The sequence below is a fragment of the Lynx canadensis genome, chromosome B4, assembly GCF_007474595.2.
Source record: "Lynx canadensis isolate LIC74 chromosome B4, mLynCan4.pri.v2, whole genome shotgun sequence".
Lineage (NCBI taxonomy): Eukaryota > Metazoa > Chordata > Mammalia > Carnivora > Felidae > Lynx > Lynx canadensis.
Window position 1 is genome coordinate 131,321,645 of NC_044309.1, and position 18,654 is coordinate 131,340,298.

Below are 18,654 nucleotides of genomic sequence, written 5' to 3' on the forward strand. Positions count from 1 at the left end.
GCGCAGTTTTTAGAAAGCGGGGGAAAACAGAAGCCACACACAAATGCCAACAACTGCTCTGGCCACCCTCCTCAGTCCCAGCAGCCAGAGTCCCGTCCCAACTCTCGTGACTTCACACTTGGCCCCGCCGAGTCCTGGGCTCGGGAGGAAGAGAACAAAACATTCCCCATCTGCTACGAGCCAACTGCCTTGGAAGCCAACGCATTCGAGGAGGGACAGGGACTCAGGACAGTAGGTAAGGAGCGGACGGGGACCCGAATGGGCTCAGCCTCCCCTCTTCAAACCTTCTCCTTCCTCGGACGGCCGAGCCAGGTCTCGGCCCACACCAGCCTCCTGTGGGGATTGCGCGTATGGGGGGACAGGAGACCTGGCTTCTCTCCCGGTGCTGCCACCAACTTGTGCGGGAGTAGGCCAGCACCCCCTCCCACCTCGAGGTCTCAAGTTTTTCATCTGCAAAGGGGCCGCTGACGTCCACGTGTCCGCGCAGGGCCCCCCACAGCTCAGGCTGCACATGGAACCCGCACACGTTCTGCCCCACGCAAGGTGAGCAGAAGTGACGCGTGTCCTTTCTGGACTGAGACGGTTGAAGAGCCACAACCAGTCGTCAGACGGATGACACCGTGAAGCTGCAGGACGTGGGAGCCATACAGTGGGGCCTGAGCCGCACCGATCGGGACATGAACGAGAATCAACTTCTACCTGGTGGAACCCCCAGATTCAGCTTATTTATTACTGCAGCAGAGCTCGGCCTCATACTCTGTTGGGCTAGAAAACCTCTTAGGATCCTTCCAGAGGGCCTTCAGAGGCTCTCTGGCTCAAAGGCTCCTGACCGGCCTGGGTACCTGGTGGCAGGTGATGAGCAGGGCCGTCCAGACGAAGAAGCCAGAGATGGCCTGCGCGGCAGTTGTCATCAGGAACACAGGCTGCTCCATGGCCGTGGGGCTGCCCTCAGGGGTCACAGAGACACTGGGCGAGGCTGCCACGGTCGTGGGCGACGCTGGATCCGGGGCCAGTGCGGCCCCCCTCACCGTCATGGTGCCTGGCAGCAGGGGGTCCCTGAGAGAAACTCTTGCAGGAAGCGAGGAGCTGGCCTAAAGAGAGGAAATCGCACTGTTAGCCTCCTTCCCGGGTGAGTGGCAGCGTCGCAAACAATCTTCCGGGTCTCTTCTGTCCACCTTCAAAATGTAACTGGACTCTGACCACGTGTCTCCTTGACCCGGCCACTACGATGGTCCCAGCCCCTACCGTGTCTCCCCTGGATTCATGAAACAGACTCCTGGGCCGTCTCTCTGCTTCTGCCTTTGCCCCTACTGTCCAGTCCCCACACACGGCGGCCACATGAGGCTTCTCAGCCGTTAGCCAGACCGGGCCCCCCCTGCTCAAAACTCCCCGGTAGGTCCCATCTCCTTCAAAGCGGAAGCTGCCATCTGTCCATTGGTCCACAAGACTGCCAACGGCTCCCCAAGGCTCTCACCTCCCCTCCTTACAATTCTCACCCCGACCCTCCACTCCAACCACACAGGCCTCCTGCTGCTCCTCCACTGTGCCGAGCCTGCTCCTGCCGCAGGGCCTTTGCACCGGCCGTCTCTGCTCAGCCACACTGCTCGCTTCTGCACTGCCGGTAGGTCTCTGCCCTGGCCACCCGCTCACACATGGTGACGCCTCCCCGACCCCAGGCACTCCTCACCTCTTTGCTTGATCTCTCTCCAGAGCACTCACTCCCACCTGACGCCCTCTGACAAAGTGTACATTTGCTCATGTACTTGCTAACTTTCTGCCTCCTTCCCCAGAACATAAGCGCCCCGAGGGCAGGGCCTGCGTTCTGCTCGCAGTGGGCTCTCCAGCATCTGTCATACAGCAGGCGCTCGATAAACACACCTGCACGCTTCCCAGTCTAGCAAGATCACTTTGTTTCTTTATCTCTTCAAAGGGCTGTGCCTTTTCTTTGCCATTTCTCCCCAACTTCCCTAATGGCTGACGCCCGTTCATCATCCGTGTGTGCTGCTTTAGAAACTCTGCGGCCCACCTTGTGGGCCTTCGAACTGCTCTTTTAATCCAGTTTTCTGGATCACTCTTCCTAAATGCCTGCCCGCCCTCCTTCCCCCATCAGGGACGTCGATCCCTTTTCCATGCCTTTGGGCTTCTGTGTAACATGCAGCCCTGTCACTTGCTCGTGTGCTTCTCCTCCTGGGGCTGTCCACTCTTCGAGGCAAGACCACATTTCCATCATTCAGTCCCCAGCACCAAGCTCAGCACCAAAGCCATTTACTTAATTGCCTGTTGATTTGCAGTCCTTATTACAAAAAAAAAAAAAACAAAACATTTTTGAGGCTTTCACGGAGAAGCAAACAGCTGAGGAGATTGGCATAACGGAAGCTTCTGGGTGGGACAATAAAGACGGGAGCGGATGGGACACAGGCTGGCGTTCTAGGGTCCCATCCGGTTACCCCACGCAGGCTCTCCGTCCGCTGCCCTTCCCGGCGGCAACTCTAAGACCCCTGGTAACAAATGAACAATTTCGCATTAAAAAGTTAACCCGGGTGCCCCCAAGGAAAAGCTGCTGTCAAAGAGTAAAGCCACTCTCGAGAGGCTGGCCACAGCAAGTGGCCAAGGGCATCGGAGCCCCGCGGCCCGGACAGGCGTCCCTTTCGGTTCTGCCGGCTGCTGACGGGCTGGTCAGAGCCACCCTGGAGCCGCCATCTCCCCGCAGCAGAGGCGCCCTGGGTGCACCCAGGCCCACAGCCTGACCCTGCACGAAGAGGCTCTTTGCCTACTGTGTCCGCACGCTCCTGGCTTTGCCCCCGGCCCCTCTCCCACGTCTCCAGAACCCCCGCCCCCTGTACGCGCCACCTCTGCTCTTAGCTGTGAGTTTTTACCCTACAAGAGCCCTTTGCATTTCTGTTTTCCTGCGCAAATAAGTGATCTCTAACACACTGACCAAGAGATGAATCCAGATTAAAAATCAAAAGTGGAGAAGGCATCTATATAAAGAAACTCCAAACTGGAGAAGGTGTCTATATAAAGACCGGTGGCAGTGGCGAGCTCTGAAAAGGAAACAGCGACAAGTCTAAGAATAGCTCCTGTAAGTATGGCTGCAAAATTGGAAACCGGTGCCAGAAATACTTCTTTAAAAAAGAAGATTTGGGTTGTAAATCATCATCTTTGTCTGTCATCCCAAATTAAATGAATAAACACTGGGAATTGGGTGGGGGGAGGCGCCTGGAGGGAGTACAAATACTCTTAAACCTGCGGCTTCCAAGCAAGGGCGGGCGGGTGGGTCAAAGGCTGTTTTGTTCACCACCAAAGGCAGAGTTGAGAGGCCCTGCATAGGGGCACCGCTGAGCTGACCCTGCTCACGGGGTGGGGACACGCGCCAGGACGGCTCCTCAGCTACGGGAGCCGGGCAAGCCGGGCGAAGGCCCCAGGCCCAGCTTCTTCCGGGGGCTCTGCTCAGGGCCGCTCGAGCGCCCCCCTCTCCGACCCCGGAGAGACAACGGCATGCCGAGTTCTTTCACGCTCCCCGTGTCTGTCAGTCAGTTCACAGGAGGAGGAGATCCGCTCAGCAGGGTGGGGGACTCGCCCCAACGTCAGGGCCAGGACTCAAACCCAGGTCCTGTGTATACGTTGCGGCCCCCGCGCCTTCGGAGGTGGGGGCTCCGCGTGAGCAGCCCCCTCGGCTCCAGAGCCTCCTTCCGGGACACAGCCCCTTCCCAGCAGGCCCGAGACCCTCCTGGCAGGAAGGGGCAGCCGATGCTGGCAGGGCTCTCCGGCCCGGCCGTGCTCGCCGCGCTTCTGGGTTTCCCAGCCACCTCCTTGACGCCAGGCAGCGCTCGTGGTTTACAAATCATCTTCCCAAGCATCGCCTCGTGTTTTTTCTCACAGCAGCTTTGAAGTAAACACTCGGGCAGCGTCACCTGCCTCGGCCAAGGCTGGGGGGAGAGGGTCAGGAAAGGCTTCAAAGTGACAGGGACTGTGGGGCAGAGTGTTTAAGGAGCACAGCCAAGCTTCAGCTTTGAGGTCACCCGACAGGATTCCTGCCAGACTCCACCATCGGCTAGTGTGGACAAGTGACTTCATCTCTAAGAACCTCAGTTTCCCTATGCACAATACTTCAGGGTAACTACATGAATGCTAAGGGTGTGTCCTACTCTAGAGCAGGCCCATTAATAACGAGAGACAGAATAACAGAATAAAAAGGACCATTTTGCAACTCCAAAAACAAATACTAGACGTAGACATGGGTCATCAATGGATGATAAAGCCCCTGGCTAACAGGCTGATGGAGAACTTGATAAGGGATGCACCAGGCAGCTGGAGGAAGTCCAACTCTGAACCCACAGTCAAGATCAGCATCCCCAAAATGGGGCAGCGAGAAGTTTCCAGCTTCCTGACGGGATGCACAGGGAGCACAGAGCACCACCCAAGAAGGACCCTTACCCAAAAGTGAAATGGGATTGACACAAGCCTCTAGAACTACGACCAGTATCTAGGAAATACAGAGGGTAGCGGGACAGACTAAATGATATCACGAGGAAGCAGCGGGCAAATCCAGACTACAGGACAGTCTATAGGTCAGATGATTTGGTTTCGCCAACAAATCGGTGGCTTATAATCAAAGGTGCTTGAGGGGCTATTACAGAATAGAGACTCAAGATACAATTAAATACAACGTGTGGACTTTGTTAGGTCCTGAGGCTAACAAACCAATGAAGAAAAGATATCTTTGAAATAGGTAACACACAGGAATTCTTAGGTGAGATCGTTCTTAGGTGAGATCGTGGAGGGCAGGTACAAAAACGTCCTTATCACTGGGAGAAGAATCATCTTTTCAATAAACAGAACTGAAACAACTAGACATCCAGAGGCAAAAAAAAAAAAAGAATGAACGCTAACCTAAGCCTTTATACCATATACAAAAATTAATTCAAAATAGATCACAGATTTATTTTTTTTTTTATTTTTTTTTTTCAACGTTTATTTATTTTTGGGACAGAGAGAGACAGAGCATGAACGGGGGAGGGGCAGAGAGAGAGGGAGACACAGAATCGGAAACAGGCTCCAGGCTCCAAGCCATCAGCCCAGAGCCCGACGCGGGGCTCGAACTCCCGGACCGCGAGATCGTGACCTGGCTGAAGTCGGACGCTTAACCGACTGTGCCACCCAGGCGCCCCTAGATCACAGATTTAAATCTAAAATGCAAGGCTATAAATTTTTAGAAGATACATATCTAGCAAATGGCAAGCATCTAGAATACAGCAAGAATGTTCAAGCTCAACAGTAAAACAAACAAACAAACAAACAAACAGAAATCAGAAAATGGGCGAAAGGTATGAATGGACATTTCACTCAAGAAGGATACATGGAGGGGCGCCCAGGTGGTTTAGTCGGTTGAGCATCCAACTCTTGGTTTTGGCTCAGGTCATGATCTTGCAGCTTTGTGGGCTTTGTGCTGGGAGCAAGGAGACTGCTTGGGATTCTCTCTCTCTCTCTCTCTCTCTCTCTCTCTCTCCCTCTCCCTCTCCCTCTCCCTATCTCCCTCTCTGCCCATTCCCCACTTGTGCTGTCTTTGTCTCTCTCAGAATAAATAAACTTTTTAAAAAAGGATACATGGACAATAAACACATAAACAGCTGTTCAACATTGTTAGCAATTAGGGAAATGCAAACTGAAACCACAAGACATCACTATACACACATTAATACAAAAGGGAGACAACATCAAACACCGGCAAGGATGAGGAAGAAACTCGTTCTTACATACGTTCCTGTTAGGAACATAAAATGGTAGAGCCACTCTGGAAACCAGTTAGTTTCTTATAAAACTAACATGCAATTTACCAGACAACCCAGTGATCACTCTTAGATGTTTCTCCTACAGAAGTGAAACCATATGCTCGCACAAAACCCTACACACTTAGGTTTGCAGCAGCTGTGTCTGTAATTGCCAAAACCTGGAAACAATCAAAATACCCCTCAACAGGCAAAAGGTTAAACTCCAGTACGTCCAGACCATGGAATACTACTCAGCAATAAAAAGCAACAAACTACTGATACAGGCAGAGATCTGGATGGAGCTCAAGGGCATTCTGTTTCGTGAAAACAGCCAACCGCAAAAGGTCACATCCTGTCTAGATCCGTTATATAGAACACTCTCAAAATGGCAAATCTATAAAGATGCAGAACAGATCGGGAAGGTGTGTGCACAAATAGAGGGCAGCACAGGAACCTCCCTGCGGGTGACGAGATCCCTCCTACCTTGACAGTGGTGGCGGCTACATGAGTCTGCAGGTGATAAAACTGTACAGAGCTACACACACACACACACACACACACACACGAACAGTGAAAACTGACTGAGATCTGTGGTATAGTTAATAGTACCGTACTGATGTCCACTTCTGGTTTTGACACCGTCCTACAGCCATTCAAGATGTCACCACTGAGAGAAGGACACAGGGTACTCTGAATACTATTTTTTGCAACTTCCTGTGAGCCTATAATTATTTCAAAATAAAACAAGTGTTTTAAAAAGTCTTTATCAAGAAGACAGACATACTGAATTATTAAAGGGTAAAAAATGACAGGACTTCTGGGATTCACTCTGTAAATGGAGGAGAGGGATAGAGGCATCTGGGTGGTTCAGTCGGTTAAGCATTAAGATCAGCTCAAGTCATGATCTCGCGGTTTGTGAGTTCGAGCCCCACGTCAGGCTCTGTGCTGACAGCTCAGAGTCTGGAGGCTGCTTCAGATTCTGTTTCTCTCTCTCTCTCTCTCTCTCTCTCTCTCTCTCTCTCTGCTCCTCCCCTGCTCATGCTCTGTCTCTATCTCTAAAAAATAAGTAAACGTTAAAAACAATTTTTTTAAGGGGGAGAGGGATAGAGGCAACCAGACGGCAGGACATTCCTTACTGTTGAAGCGCAGGGACTGACAGGCAGAAATTCATTCTATCGTTTGCTCTACTTCCGTGTGTTTGAAATTTTCCACAATAAAACGCTTTAGACAGTAGAACAGAATTTTCCACAAAATTTGTAATGAGATGGGCAGTGACTCAGGAAATCATCTGTTTCAGAGATTTACTGGTTATCTTGTAGAAAAGCAATCAAAAAGACCTAACCGCCTACTTCAACACCTCTTTCGTTCACAAAAAAAATTCCATATTTGTCCTTCTTTCTCTGTGACCACGGGCTATCAGGAATATGCTTCCCAGTTAAGTTTCTGAACCATCTTTAAGCATGGTTAACACGTCCCTTTGTGGGAAAGGCGTGTTATCACAACAAATGGGAGAAGAACTACTCTTTCAGAAGCAACCTAGGCTGGCGGAGCCTTCTGGAAAAGGATATTCGGAAATGTTGGGAATGTTCCCACTGCCATAGAGATTTGTTACTGAAAACAATGCAAGTCTGTAACTTAGAAAACTCTCAGACCTGAACTCCTAAAAACCTACGTAACAGAATTTTCTAATCTGTTTAAAAATTTCCAAAGCACTGGAGTGGGTTTTGGACTCATGTGTGAAGAACTTTAAAATAAAATACCTTCCATTTAGTTTACAAAAACATCTGATTGGCATCAGGAAGGATGGAAATGTACCAGCCAAATCTCAACAAATCCTCCGCATACGCAGTGGACAGGGTGGAAAAATGAGTAACCCAATTTAGAAAGAGAGCCAGTGATGCGTTTCCTCTGTGCACAGCTACATGTCTCAGGCAGGGATCTTTTTCAGAGAGGGCAGCCATTAAAACCAAACATCTAAACAAACTGAACACAGAGCCAGACCTTCCAACTGTAGCATTAAAGCACACTTTCCAGAAATAATCAAGCACATGAAGCCAGAAGGTTTTTGTACCACCAAAAAAAAAAATTTTTTTTTTTTTTTAAGTATCCCATCTTTAGCTCCTGCTTTGGTTCTGATTTTTTGGTGGAGGTCTTAGGATGTACGTGGTCTCACAGCGAGGCAACACATGTACGTAGCAATATGCATACGCTGGGGGTGCATATCCAGAACCATAAAGTTTTCTACCAACAGGGAGGCGTGAATCTGAAAAGTGTAGCCAGTCGCCGACAGGGCTCCCTCTCCTCCCCGATGCCTCTGCTTCTCTGTCCTCAGGCCTCTCCTGGGGTCGCACCTGTTCCCTCCAGCCCAGGCTGAGTCAGACACAAAGCCAAGTCTTGGCTTGGGCCCGCCTCTCTCCCGGCAGCCACCTGCCGGCCAGGTCGCTCCACGCCTGTGTCCTCGCACCGACACGCAACCCCCAGGCTGTGAAGCAGCCAGGCCACGGTCTGTACTTTGTCCTAGGCTCTGAGTCAGGGAAACAGCTGGAATCCCAGAGCCACCACCCAGCTGTGACTGGGCAAGTGCCTGGGCGTCTCTGAACCTGTCTGCTGGGTGCACCATGCTGTGGCCGGGGCCCCTGGGCCCAAAAGAGTTTAGGAATTCAGAGTTTTTTCAGATTTAGAAAGGATTACAGTGCTGGATATGGTGTGCATAGAATGGCACCCCAGAGGGGTGTGGGCAGCACCCAAAAATCAAACACATAGTATTTCCATAGAGAAACAGGAGATATTTTTAAAGACCATAATTAGTCTCACATCAATTCAGGTCAGATTTTTGCCACAAAATTAGTTTGCTGCAGACTTGGAAGAACCTTTGGGATTTTGAGTGTTCTGGATTCCAGAAAGGTGGGGGCCTGGGCTGCCCTCCAGAGCTGCAGGGAGGCTGATGTTCGACGAAGCAGGAATCAGCGTGGTCTACTTCTGCCCTTATTTTCAAACGTGACCGTGTCCCTCCTCCTGACCTGAGGTCCTTTGAGAACGAGTCGGGATGTGACGTGGGCGGGCTGCAGCTCCGACTCCTTTGCAGAGAAGCCCGGGGCCCCCGGCAGCCGAGTCCCAGCCTCGCCCCCACCCCCCCCCCCGCCTCCTCCCTTAGGGTCCCCGCACACACACGGCCTGAGCCTCTGTGCCAACTTGCCTTCCACTCTGCCCTGGTCCTCTTAAGGAGAGCTGCCTCTTCACTCACAAGCCATCCTAAGCATCACGGCCTCACCCGAGGGCCAGCCCATGCCTGCTGAGCCACGCTGCGCTCGCTCCGTGGCACTAAGAGGTCAGCGGGGACACTTCTTGTCTCCCCACGCCTGGGTCATCGGTCTCTAGCCTGGCATTGTGTCAGACACCATCGTAGGGATGTGGAAGACAAGAACCCATGAAGCAGCTGACTGCTGCACACCACACAGGCTTGCCATCACTTGGTCCCCTCCCCACCTTGGACACTCTCCAGACATTGGCTGAAGGACCTGGACCTTTGGCTGGAGAGAGGAACGGGGCCGGGTGAGGGCAGAGGATGAAGGCTACATCACGCTGTCCCACGCCCATCTTCCAAAGTGGAGAGGCCCCGCCACCCAGGGCAAAGGGACGTGTTCGATGAGGTCCAACAGGAGACACCCCCAGTCCACCTGGTGGCAGCAGCAAAAGATGGGTCTGCTGAGATGGAGATGTTTTTACAACTGGAACAATCTAGCGATGTTCCGGTTGCTTCTAGAAAAAGGAAGCTCCCAATCAAATGAGGCTAGAAGTCCCCTGGGGCAGGAATACTGACCGAGGAGCCTCCGTTGGGTGGTTCACTCTTACCTGTCTTCTCCCCAGCTGGCCCGCAACCTCCAGGAGCTCAGAGGTCATGTCTTACGTGTAATTGTGACCTGGCACCGGTCTCAGGGCCTGGACGTAGTTCACACTTCCCACACTTGGGATGGATAAGGGAACAGCTGAATGGGGGTTTGCCCTTCGCAGCTCGTTCCAGTTCTGAACCTCTGTGATGCCCTCCATCACCACCATGCCCAGCCCTGGGGCGTGGAGCATTCTCTTGCTCCCACCCACGGATCTTTGTCCCCGCCAGCCTCGACAGGTATCGCCTTCTATAACCTATTAGAGTTTGCTCTGATCTGTTCCCTTAACATCCTGTGAGTTGGGCTCCGTGAGGGCAGGGACCGTGTGCCATGCTGGCAGAGTACTTACTGACCGATTGCTTAGGGGGCAGAGGAAACAACATGAACAGAGGCATGGGACAGTTTGTGGGCAGGCACTCGGTCAGGAACACGCCCGGGGCAGAATCTCTGCATCCAGCCCCTGTTACAGATGGGAGGGGGGCGAGGTGGGGGACAGGCAGTGCCTGACTGACCACCTGTGGCTCTCCAGATTGACAAGGCCTTCCTGACAGCTGCGTGAGGTGTAGTTGGGGCATCCAGGCGGGGGTACAGTTCCCCGGGAGGCCACAGGGGGCTCTAGAAAGCAGAGCCCCGCGGGGGGGGGTCACCAAGCCACAGGGCTGGACAGAACTCACCTTGTGGGTCAGAAAGCCAGGCTTCGGGGCGCCAGTCAGTTAAGCGTCCGACTCTTGATTTCGACTCAGGTCGTGACCCCAGGGTCATGAGATCGAGCCCCCTGACTCTTTTCTTTTTATTTTTTTTTAACATTTATTTATTGAGAGACAGAGAGAGACAGAGCGTGAGCAGGGGAGGGGCAGAGAGAGAGGGAGACACAGAATCTGAAGCAGGCTCCAGGCTCCGAGCTGTCAGCACGGAGCCCGACGCGGGGCTCGAACTCACAAACCGTGAGATCGTGATCCGAGCCGAAGTCGGACGCTTAACCAACTGAGCCACCCAGGTGCCCCGAGCCCCCCGACTCTTGATTTCAACTCCGGTCATGATCCCAGTGTCATGGGATCGAGCCCCCCACCCCCACCCCGGAGCTGAGCGTGGAGCCTGCTTAGGAAACCACCCTGAGTGCTACAGATGCTCACTTCCCCTGATACAGCCCCTACCCCCATCCTTCTCTGAGCAAGACATCTTCTGGCTAACTCCCTCCTGAAGATACCCACCTCTTCCAGAAAAGCTACAAAGCTGTGTGTGAGATCAGTCACCTGCCTTGGGAGTTAGGGATTTCAGAGAACACCTCACCATCTCAGAGTATTTCACTTCATGTTGGAGGAGACACCTTGCTGTTACTCCCCCACCCCCAGACTTCCTGTGCCGAAGACCGAATAATGCCCCCCCGCCCCCGCCCCGAGATGTCACATCTCAAACCCCTGAGCCTGGGAATATGTTGCCTCACGCAGCAAAAGGGACTCAGCAGGTGTGACTAAATTAAGGACCCTGAGATTCTCCCGGATTATCTGCGGAGGCGGGATATAATCACGAGGGCCCTTACAAGAAGGAGGCAGGAGGCTGAGGGTGTGAAGGACACAGTGTGACAGTGGACGCAGAGCGGACAGACTGGGAGGTGCCAGGCTACTGGCTTTGAGGATGGAGGAAGGGGCCATGAGCCAAAGAACGCAAGTGACCTCTAGAAGCTTGAGGAGGCAAGGAAACAGAGTCTCCCGAAGGAACGTGGCTGTGCCGGCACCTTGATGTGGGCTCAGTGAAATACAGTTTGGACTTCTGACCTCAAAACTGCAGGATGATAAATTCGTATCTTAAGTCTCTAAGTTTCTGGCATTCTCTTGCAGAAGCCTTAGGAAAGTAATGCACCCGGTTTACAGATGAGGAAACAAAGGCTCGGGGTGGGGTGGGGGGAGTGGGGCAAGGCGGTTTGCCCACAGCTTCCGGCTAAAGGGCCGCAGACACTGCCCTTGCCGCACCATCAGATCCACAGATTTCCAAGTGCCATCAGTGAGCTGCGGGCTCTGCACTCAGGCCGCTTGGACTTGAGCCCCAGCCCTGCCACTTACTAGCTCTGCGTCCTTGCTTCAGCTTCCTCAGCTGTGAAATGGGCTTGCGGTCACCCCCGCCTCAGAGAGAGCCGTGAGGAACAAACAGGTTAATACAGGAAAGCCCTCAGCGCTGGGTCCGGCCCTGTATCGTGTTGTCTCTTACAAGGACTCTCCTATTTAAGAGCCGCTTTATCCTGCGGTCAGGCTGGGGGTTCACATGCCCGGCAGTCTCTGACGCCCAGGCTTGTCCTCCTGTCTCTGATTGTTTGCTCTGTTTTAAACCTCCTGAGATCGTATTTTCGTTCGTTAGGTTCAGACCCAAGCCCTTCTGAGCTGCAGCCGTGAAGCCCTCATCCGGGCAGTTGCCACACACACCCACAGGCCAAGCTAAGCTGGCAACCTGTCCACACGCTCGTCCCCAGGATGTTAACACAGCCTGGGAGAGGGATTTTTGCCGAATATATTTCATTTTTAAAAATATATAGGGGTGGGGCTCCTGGCTGGCTCAGTCGGTTAAGCGTCCGACCTCGGCTCACACCGTGATCTCACGGTTCGTGGGTTCGAGCCCCCACGTGTGGGCCTCTGCACTGACAACTCAGAGCCTGGAGCCTGCTTTGGATTCATGTCTCCCTCTCTCTCTGCCCCTCCCCTGTTCACACTGTCTCGCTCTCTCTCCCTCAAAAATAAACATTAAAAAAATTCTTTTAATAAACAAATAAAATAAAAAAAATATATATGGAGGGGCACCTGGGTGGGTCGGTCAGTTACGCATCTGGCTCGGCTCAGGTCATGATCTCGTGGTTCATGAGGTGGAGCCCCACATCGGGCTCTCTGCTGTCAGCAAGGAGCCTGCTTGGGATTTTCTCTCTCTCTCTTTCTCTCTCTCTCTCTCTCTCTCTCCCTGTCCTTCCTTCCCCACTCCTTGCACACACTTGCTCTCGCTCAGAATAAACTTTATATATATATATATATATATATATATATATAAAGTTTATATATATTATGTTTATATATATTATACACACACACACACATATATGTATATGTATGTATATGTATGTATATGTATGTATGTACGTAGGGGAACCTGCATTGCTCAGTCTGACTCTTGATTTAGGCTCAGGTCACGATCCCAGGGTTGTGGGGTTGAGCCCCATGTTGGAAGCTCAGCATGGAGCCTGCTTAAGATTCTCTCTCTCCATCTGCCCCTCTCCCTCTCTCAAATTAAAAACAAAAAAACAAAATACATATATATTTTTTAATTTTTTTTTAATATTTTTATTTATTATTGATACAGAGAGAGACAGAGCATGAGCAGGGGAGGGGCAGAGAGAGGGGGAGACACAGAATCTGAAGCAGGCTCCAGGCTCTGAGCTGTCAGCACCGAGCCCGACGTGGGGCTCGAACTCACGGAGTGTGAGATCATGACCTGAGCCGAAGTCGGATGCTCAACCGACTGAGCCACCCAGGCGCCCCTATATATTTATAAACGTATATATAATCATATGTATATATTATCATATATATATCTCATATATATATATATGAAACATTCCATCTTAGCATAGCTCACTAGTAGAACTTAGGAATTGCTAATCTGAACTGGCCACTCTGCCCCCATTCTAACACCTGCCAGTGACAACAGCCCTCCTCCCTCTTGGGGCTGTTTGGCTCTGTGAACTTCCAGGGGGTTGGGGAGGCTGCCTTCTGGGGGGGAGGCTGACCCACATCAGAGCAGGTCAGCAGCCCGCAGCCTGGCCCTTCACCAGAGGGGATTAGAGGAACGGAGCGCCGGAGCTGGCCAATTCTGTCTGGGCAGCCTTTGGGAAGAGGGTCACGTGCCCTCACGAGGGGGCAGGGTCCCCTCTCAGCCCCACTCCCTTTCATCAACACCCACAAGCCAGGCCACTCCAAAGGCTCCTCGTCTCTCCCCCTTCTCCCGGGGCCAAGCTCCCACGAACCCCCCAACCACGAGAGAAAAATCCTCCAATCCTGTAGCTATCCTTCATGTGGAGCAGAAATATAAGCGAACAGGGCCATCCAAAATTCGTCAGCAAGGGCTGACTTCATTCAGCCTTGTAATTAAGTTGTTGTTATTGCTGTTTAATACATACCAGGTCAGATCTGGATCACTCTAGTTTTCTCCCAAACAGCGAACAGATGGGCCAGAGCTCTGCCTCTTTAGCCTGACTCTATGTCCCCTTAAGTGTGACCGCCTTTCCAGCCAGCTAAACCCCATTCAGCACCGCGCGCGCGCGCGCACACACACACACACACACACACACACACACACGAACCTCAACTGTCCTACTGTCCCGTGTGAGCAGGCTTGTCCAAGCAAGACCCCTGAACCTGCCCCGACCCGGGAGGTGCCTTGAGCAAGGAACCCGGCTCCTGCCCCAGGTGTCTCCGTGAGAAATCCCAACCTGAATTTCACTCCTGCAAATTCGTGCCAAGTTGGGGGAGCCAGCGTTCCTCCCGGGGGTTCACCCGACCAGTGCACGTGTCCCGCAGACAAGAACAAGAACCTTCACTGCAGCCCTGTGCTCACAGCAAGAGGTGGGACACAAGCCCAGTGCCCATCCTCAGGGGAGTGGATAACTAAATGGTGAGAATTTCAAACGGTGGGCCCCCACACAGCAGGCAAAAAGAACAAAGGACTGCTGGTCACAATCTGGACGAATCTCAGAGTATTTCTATGAGATTCCATTTCTGGAAAGGTCAAAGCCAGGCAAAGCGAGTCACTAGCGATGAGGTGTGAGTAGTGGTTACCTTGGGAGGAAGCCCTGGGAGGCTTCTGGGCTCTGGGAATGTTCTGCAACTTTGATCTGCACATGGTTTATATGGGTACTTACAGATGTAAAAACTCATTGTGCTACAGGTCTAAGACTAGTGTTATTTATTTTAAATGTTTATTTATTTTTGAGAGAGGGGGTGGGGAAGGGCAGAGAGAGGGAGACAGAGGCTCCAAAGCAGGCTCCATGCTGTCAGCACAGAGCCCGATGTGGGGCTCGAACTCACAAACCATGAGGTCATGACCTGAGCCAAAGTCAGTCGCTTAACGGACTGAGCCACCCAGGTGCCCAGACTAATGTATTTTACTATATGTAGTAAGTTAACCTCCTTAAAAACTTTAAAAGTAGAAAAATATTGGGGCACCTGGGTGGCTCAGTCGGTTGGGCATGTGACTTCAACTCAGGTCATGATCTCACAGTTCGTGAGTTCAAGCCCCACATCGGGCTCACTGCTGTCAGCGCAGAGCCCGCTTCAGATCCTCCTTCCCCCTCTCTCTGCCCCTCTCCTGCTTGTGCTTTCTCAAAAATAAATAAAAACATTAAAAAAAATTTTTTAAGTACAAAAATATTTATCTTTGAGCACCTTCTGTGTGCTAAGTCCAAAGGGTATCTCAGACGAGACTCTAATCCTTTAAGAGTTCATAGTCAGGTGGGGAAGAAAATATAGTCAAATAATACAAGGCTGTCTGTGGCCAGGGCGACAGGTTGTGAGTCAGCCCAGGGTATCAGTATTACTCGCGATTTGGGGGAGGAGACAGAAAAAATTGACGCAATGTAGGACTTGGAGGCGGCCAGATGGGTGCCCAAATCCAGCTTCCTGCTGCTTGTCCTGCTTCCTCATCTGTAAGGGGGCATGATGGCAGCTGCACCCCAGGGGTTCTCGTGAGGACGCAAGGAAAGCTCGCATGCAGGCACTCCGGCCCGAGACGAGACCGATGTCCCTGCTTTGCTCAGCCTGGCTGCACTGAGGTTCGCAGGGGTGAACCAGGCCCTGCCCCAAACAGCTTCCAATCTCACCTGGATTTCGCCTTAAAGGAGCCCACAGCCGGGCGGGGAATCAGATACCGAGGACACAATGTCAAGAGGCTTACCTGCCAGCCGAGAGGAACAGATAAAGAAGCCACAGAGGTCAGAGGGCCCCACGGGGGTGGAAATGCAGCCAGGCCTTGAAAGGCAGACAGGATTCGGGCACACGGAGACTGCTAGGGAGGGAAGGGCAGGAAGGGAGAGGGACCTACATGGGCAGAGGCGTGGAGGTGGGAAGTCAGGGAGGCGCACGGGGGAAAAAGCAACTAGTCAAGTGTGGCTCAAGAAGGGGCCCAGGAAAGAGGGCCTAGAAGGCCCAGGGCTGAGTTCAACTTTATTTTGCTGTCAGTGGGGAAGCCCCTGCCAGTTTCAGAGGTTAAGAAGCGAGCGTATCGGAGCAAGGATTTAAACTGACAAGACAGGGGTGCCCCAGTGGCTTAGTTAAGCATCTGACTCTGGATTTCAGCTCAGGTATCTCGTGGTTTGTGAGACTGAGCCCCACGTTGGGCTCCGCACTGATAGCGTGAAGCCTGCTTGGGATTCTCTCTCTCTCTCTGCTCCTCACCCCCCAAAGTAAATAAACATTTAAAAAAAAAATTAAAAATAAAATAATAGGGGCGCCTGGGTGGCGCAGTCGGTTGAGCGTCTGACTTCAGTCAGGTCACGATCTCGCGGTCCGGGAGTTCGAGCCCCGCGTCGGGCTCTGGGCTGATGGCTCAGAGCCTGTGAGCCTGTTTCCGATTCTGTGTCTCCTTGTCTCTCTGCCCCTCCCCCGTTCATGCTCTGTCTCTCTCTGTCCCAAAAATAAATAAACGTTGGGAAAAAAAAATTAAAAAAAATAAATAAATAAAATAATAATAATAATAAAATGAGAAACCAGCCAATAGCAGTGTTTCAGAGGAAGGGGGTGACTAGTTTCTCCAGGGCTGGGGCTCGGGTCGTATTTACCAAGAAACATCCAAACCTTCACAGCTGGTCCCCTCTGTGAGACCCAAGCATGCATTTTTTGTTTTGTTTTGTTGTTGTTTGTTTAATGTTTATTTATTCTTGAGAGAGAGAGACAGAGCGTGAGTGGGGGAGGGTCAGAGAGAGAGGGAAACACAGAATCTGAAGCAGGCTCCAGGCTCCGAGCTGTCAGCACAGAGCCTGACGCGGGGCTCGAACTCACGCACCGCGAGATCATGACCCGAGCCGAAGTCGGATGCTTAACCGACTCAGCCACCCAGGCGCCCCTGTCTGTTTTTCAAGTAAACTCTGTGTCGAACACGGGGCTCAAACTCATGACCCTGAGATCAAGAGTCGCATGCTCTACAGACCGAGCCAGCCCCGGGGCTCCAAGCGTGCATTTTTGATGAGACGGTGGTAGGAGCCTGAGTGAGGCTGGCAGGTCCTTGAGGGAGTGGCCAGACCCTTGACCTTCCTGCACCGGGCGAGATGTAAGGATACATTTCTTGCGGTTCTTGTTTCCTTAATTTATTTTTTGAAAAAAAATCGTCTATCGCCATGACTCGGCATGCAAATGCTTCAAAGGGTCTCTAGCGAACAGCCTCCCAGCACCAGCCCGAACCCAGAGGCACCATAACCACCGACTCGGTGCAGACCCCCCGAGACCTCAGGTACGCACATAAGCAAGTGCACTTTACTTACACAAATGGAGGCACACCGGACACGCTGCCCTGCACCCGTTTCTTTCACAGCAGACTATGCCGGCCACGGTTCCGTACCCACGCAGGGAGTCTCAACCTTATCTTCCACAGCCGCACGGTATTCCATGGTTTAGACGCAGCATAACTTGTTCCTGGCCCTCGGTGGATGGACGCTAGGCTCCTTCTAATCTTTTGCTAGTGCAAATAGGCAGCAATGACTAATCTTCCAATAGATCACTTCGCCCCCATGTTAAAACACCTGTAGGGTGAATTCCTGGAAGTCCAAACGGCTGGGTGAACGCGTACAAGTGACTTTGAAAATGTTGCCACAGAGACGGGATCTGTTTAAATCCTCATCAAGAAATAAGCCTAATTGTTAGGAAAAACACTGACGACGTGCAGTTGTTAAGAGTGCCCAGATGAAGAAACGGTAGAGCAAAGCCCCGTTCGGCAGACAGAGCGCATCGGCCTCTGCTCGCCCAGCGCCCTCCTCCCCGTGTATTTCTTCACCTGTGGGTGAAGGGCCGGAGCTGCTCAGCCCCTCGGCCCTTCCCAGCGCAGACAGGCTCTGATGCCCTGGCCCCAGGGCAGGTGGAAGGGTGGACGGTGACCGGAGTCACCACGAACACCCAGACTTAAGTGGTCCGCCTGGGCATAGGTGCCAGGGCCCAGGGGAGGAGCAGGCCACAGAGCAGGCCTGGCGGGAAGGGGTGGGAGTGGAGAGCCCGAGAGGATCAAGCGTCTCCAGCCCGGCCATCCCAAACGAGTGACGAGCGCCTGGTGCTTCCCTTGTTCAGGCCGCAGGGACGGCACAGCCACACAAGACATGCTCATGCTCTACGACATTCACTGCTGTGTCTACCACGGGCCTGTGACATGACATGTGTCTGACCAAAATGGCCACCTAAACCCTCCTTTTCAAGTGGGCAGCCGGCGGAGGATGGAGGCGGGCCTCTGGATGCCTAGTGCCCTCCCTGTGAGGACAGCTGGGTAAACACAGCGGGCAGGGCAGGGTTTCCTCCCCCCTGCACAAATCCAGCTCAACTACGGAGAAGTGGGAAGGAAATGGTCTCTTACCCCCAACACAGGAGGAGATACCTCTTGGCAAACCAAAGACAGCATTCGAGAGGAAGAACCCTCACCAACCTTCCTGTTTCCGGCCCGTGCTCCGCTCCAGTGGACCGGAGGGCCAGGAACTCCTATAAATCAAATGCACTGAGGTTACTGCCACTAAAATTCTTCTAACAAATGCACAGCGCATCAACCTTTCTTTGTAGAGCCAAACCCTTTGTACTGTTTTGGTAAATCTAGGGTCTCACAGCACAGCTGTGCTGGGGGGCCACTCAGAGCGGCAAGGGCGCAGGATTAAAATCGAAAACCTGTGAGCTTCCCTCCACAGGATCTCAGGCAAATTCACCCTTCTGAGCCTCAGTCTATCCAGCTCCAAAATAGGCACAATAATTCCAAGGCTCCAGGACCACCGGGAG

At 52.4% G+C, this 18,654-nt stretch overlaps 1 protein-coding gene across 3 annotated transcripts in view; it reads right to left on the reverse strand.

The window, feature by feature from the left end:
- Nucleotides 1–18,654, reverse strand: part of TMEM184B (transmembrane protein 184B) — a 49,655-nt gene that overhangs the window by 23,761 nt on the left and 7,240 nt on the right. For 2 of the 3 annotated variants that reach the window (XM_030320604.2, XM_030320606.1), the window contains one exon: nucleotides 843–1,091. In XM_030320604.2, the coding sequence (XP_030176464.1) occupies nucleotides 843–1,034 (192 nt within the window). In that variant the 5' untranslated portion in view covers nucleotides 1,035–1,091. Of the gene's footprint in view, nucleotides 1–842; nucleotides 1,092–2,133; nucleotides 2,294–18,654 lie in introns of those variants that run through there. The other variant, XM_032594037.1, reaches the window with a different exon arrangement.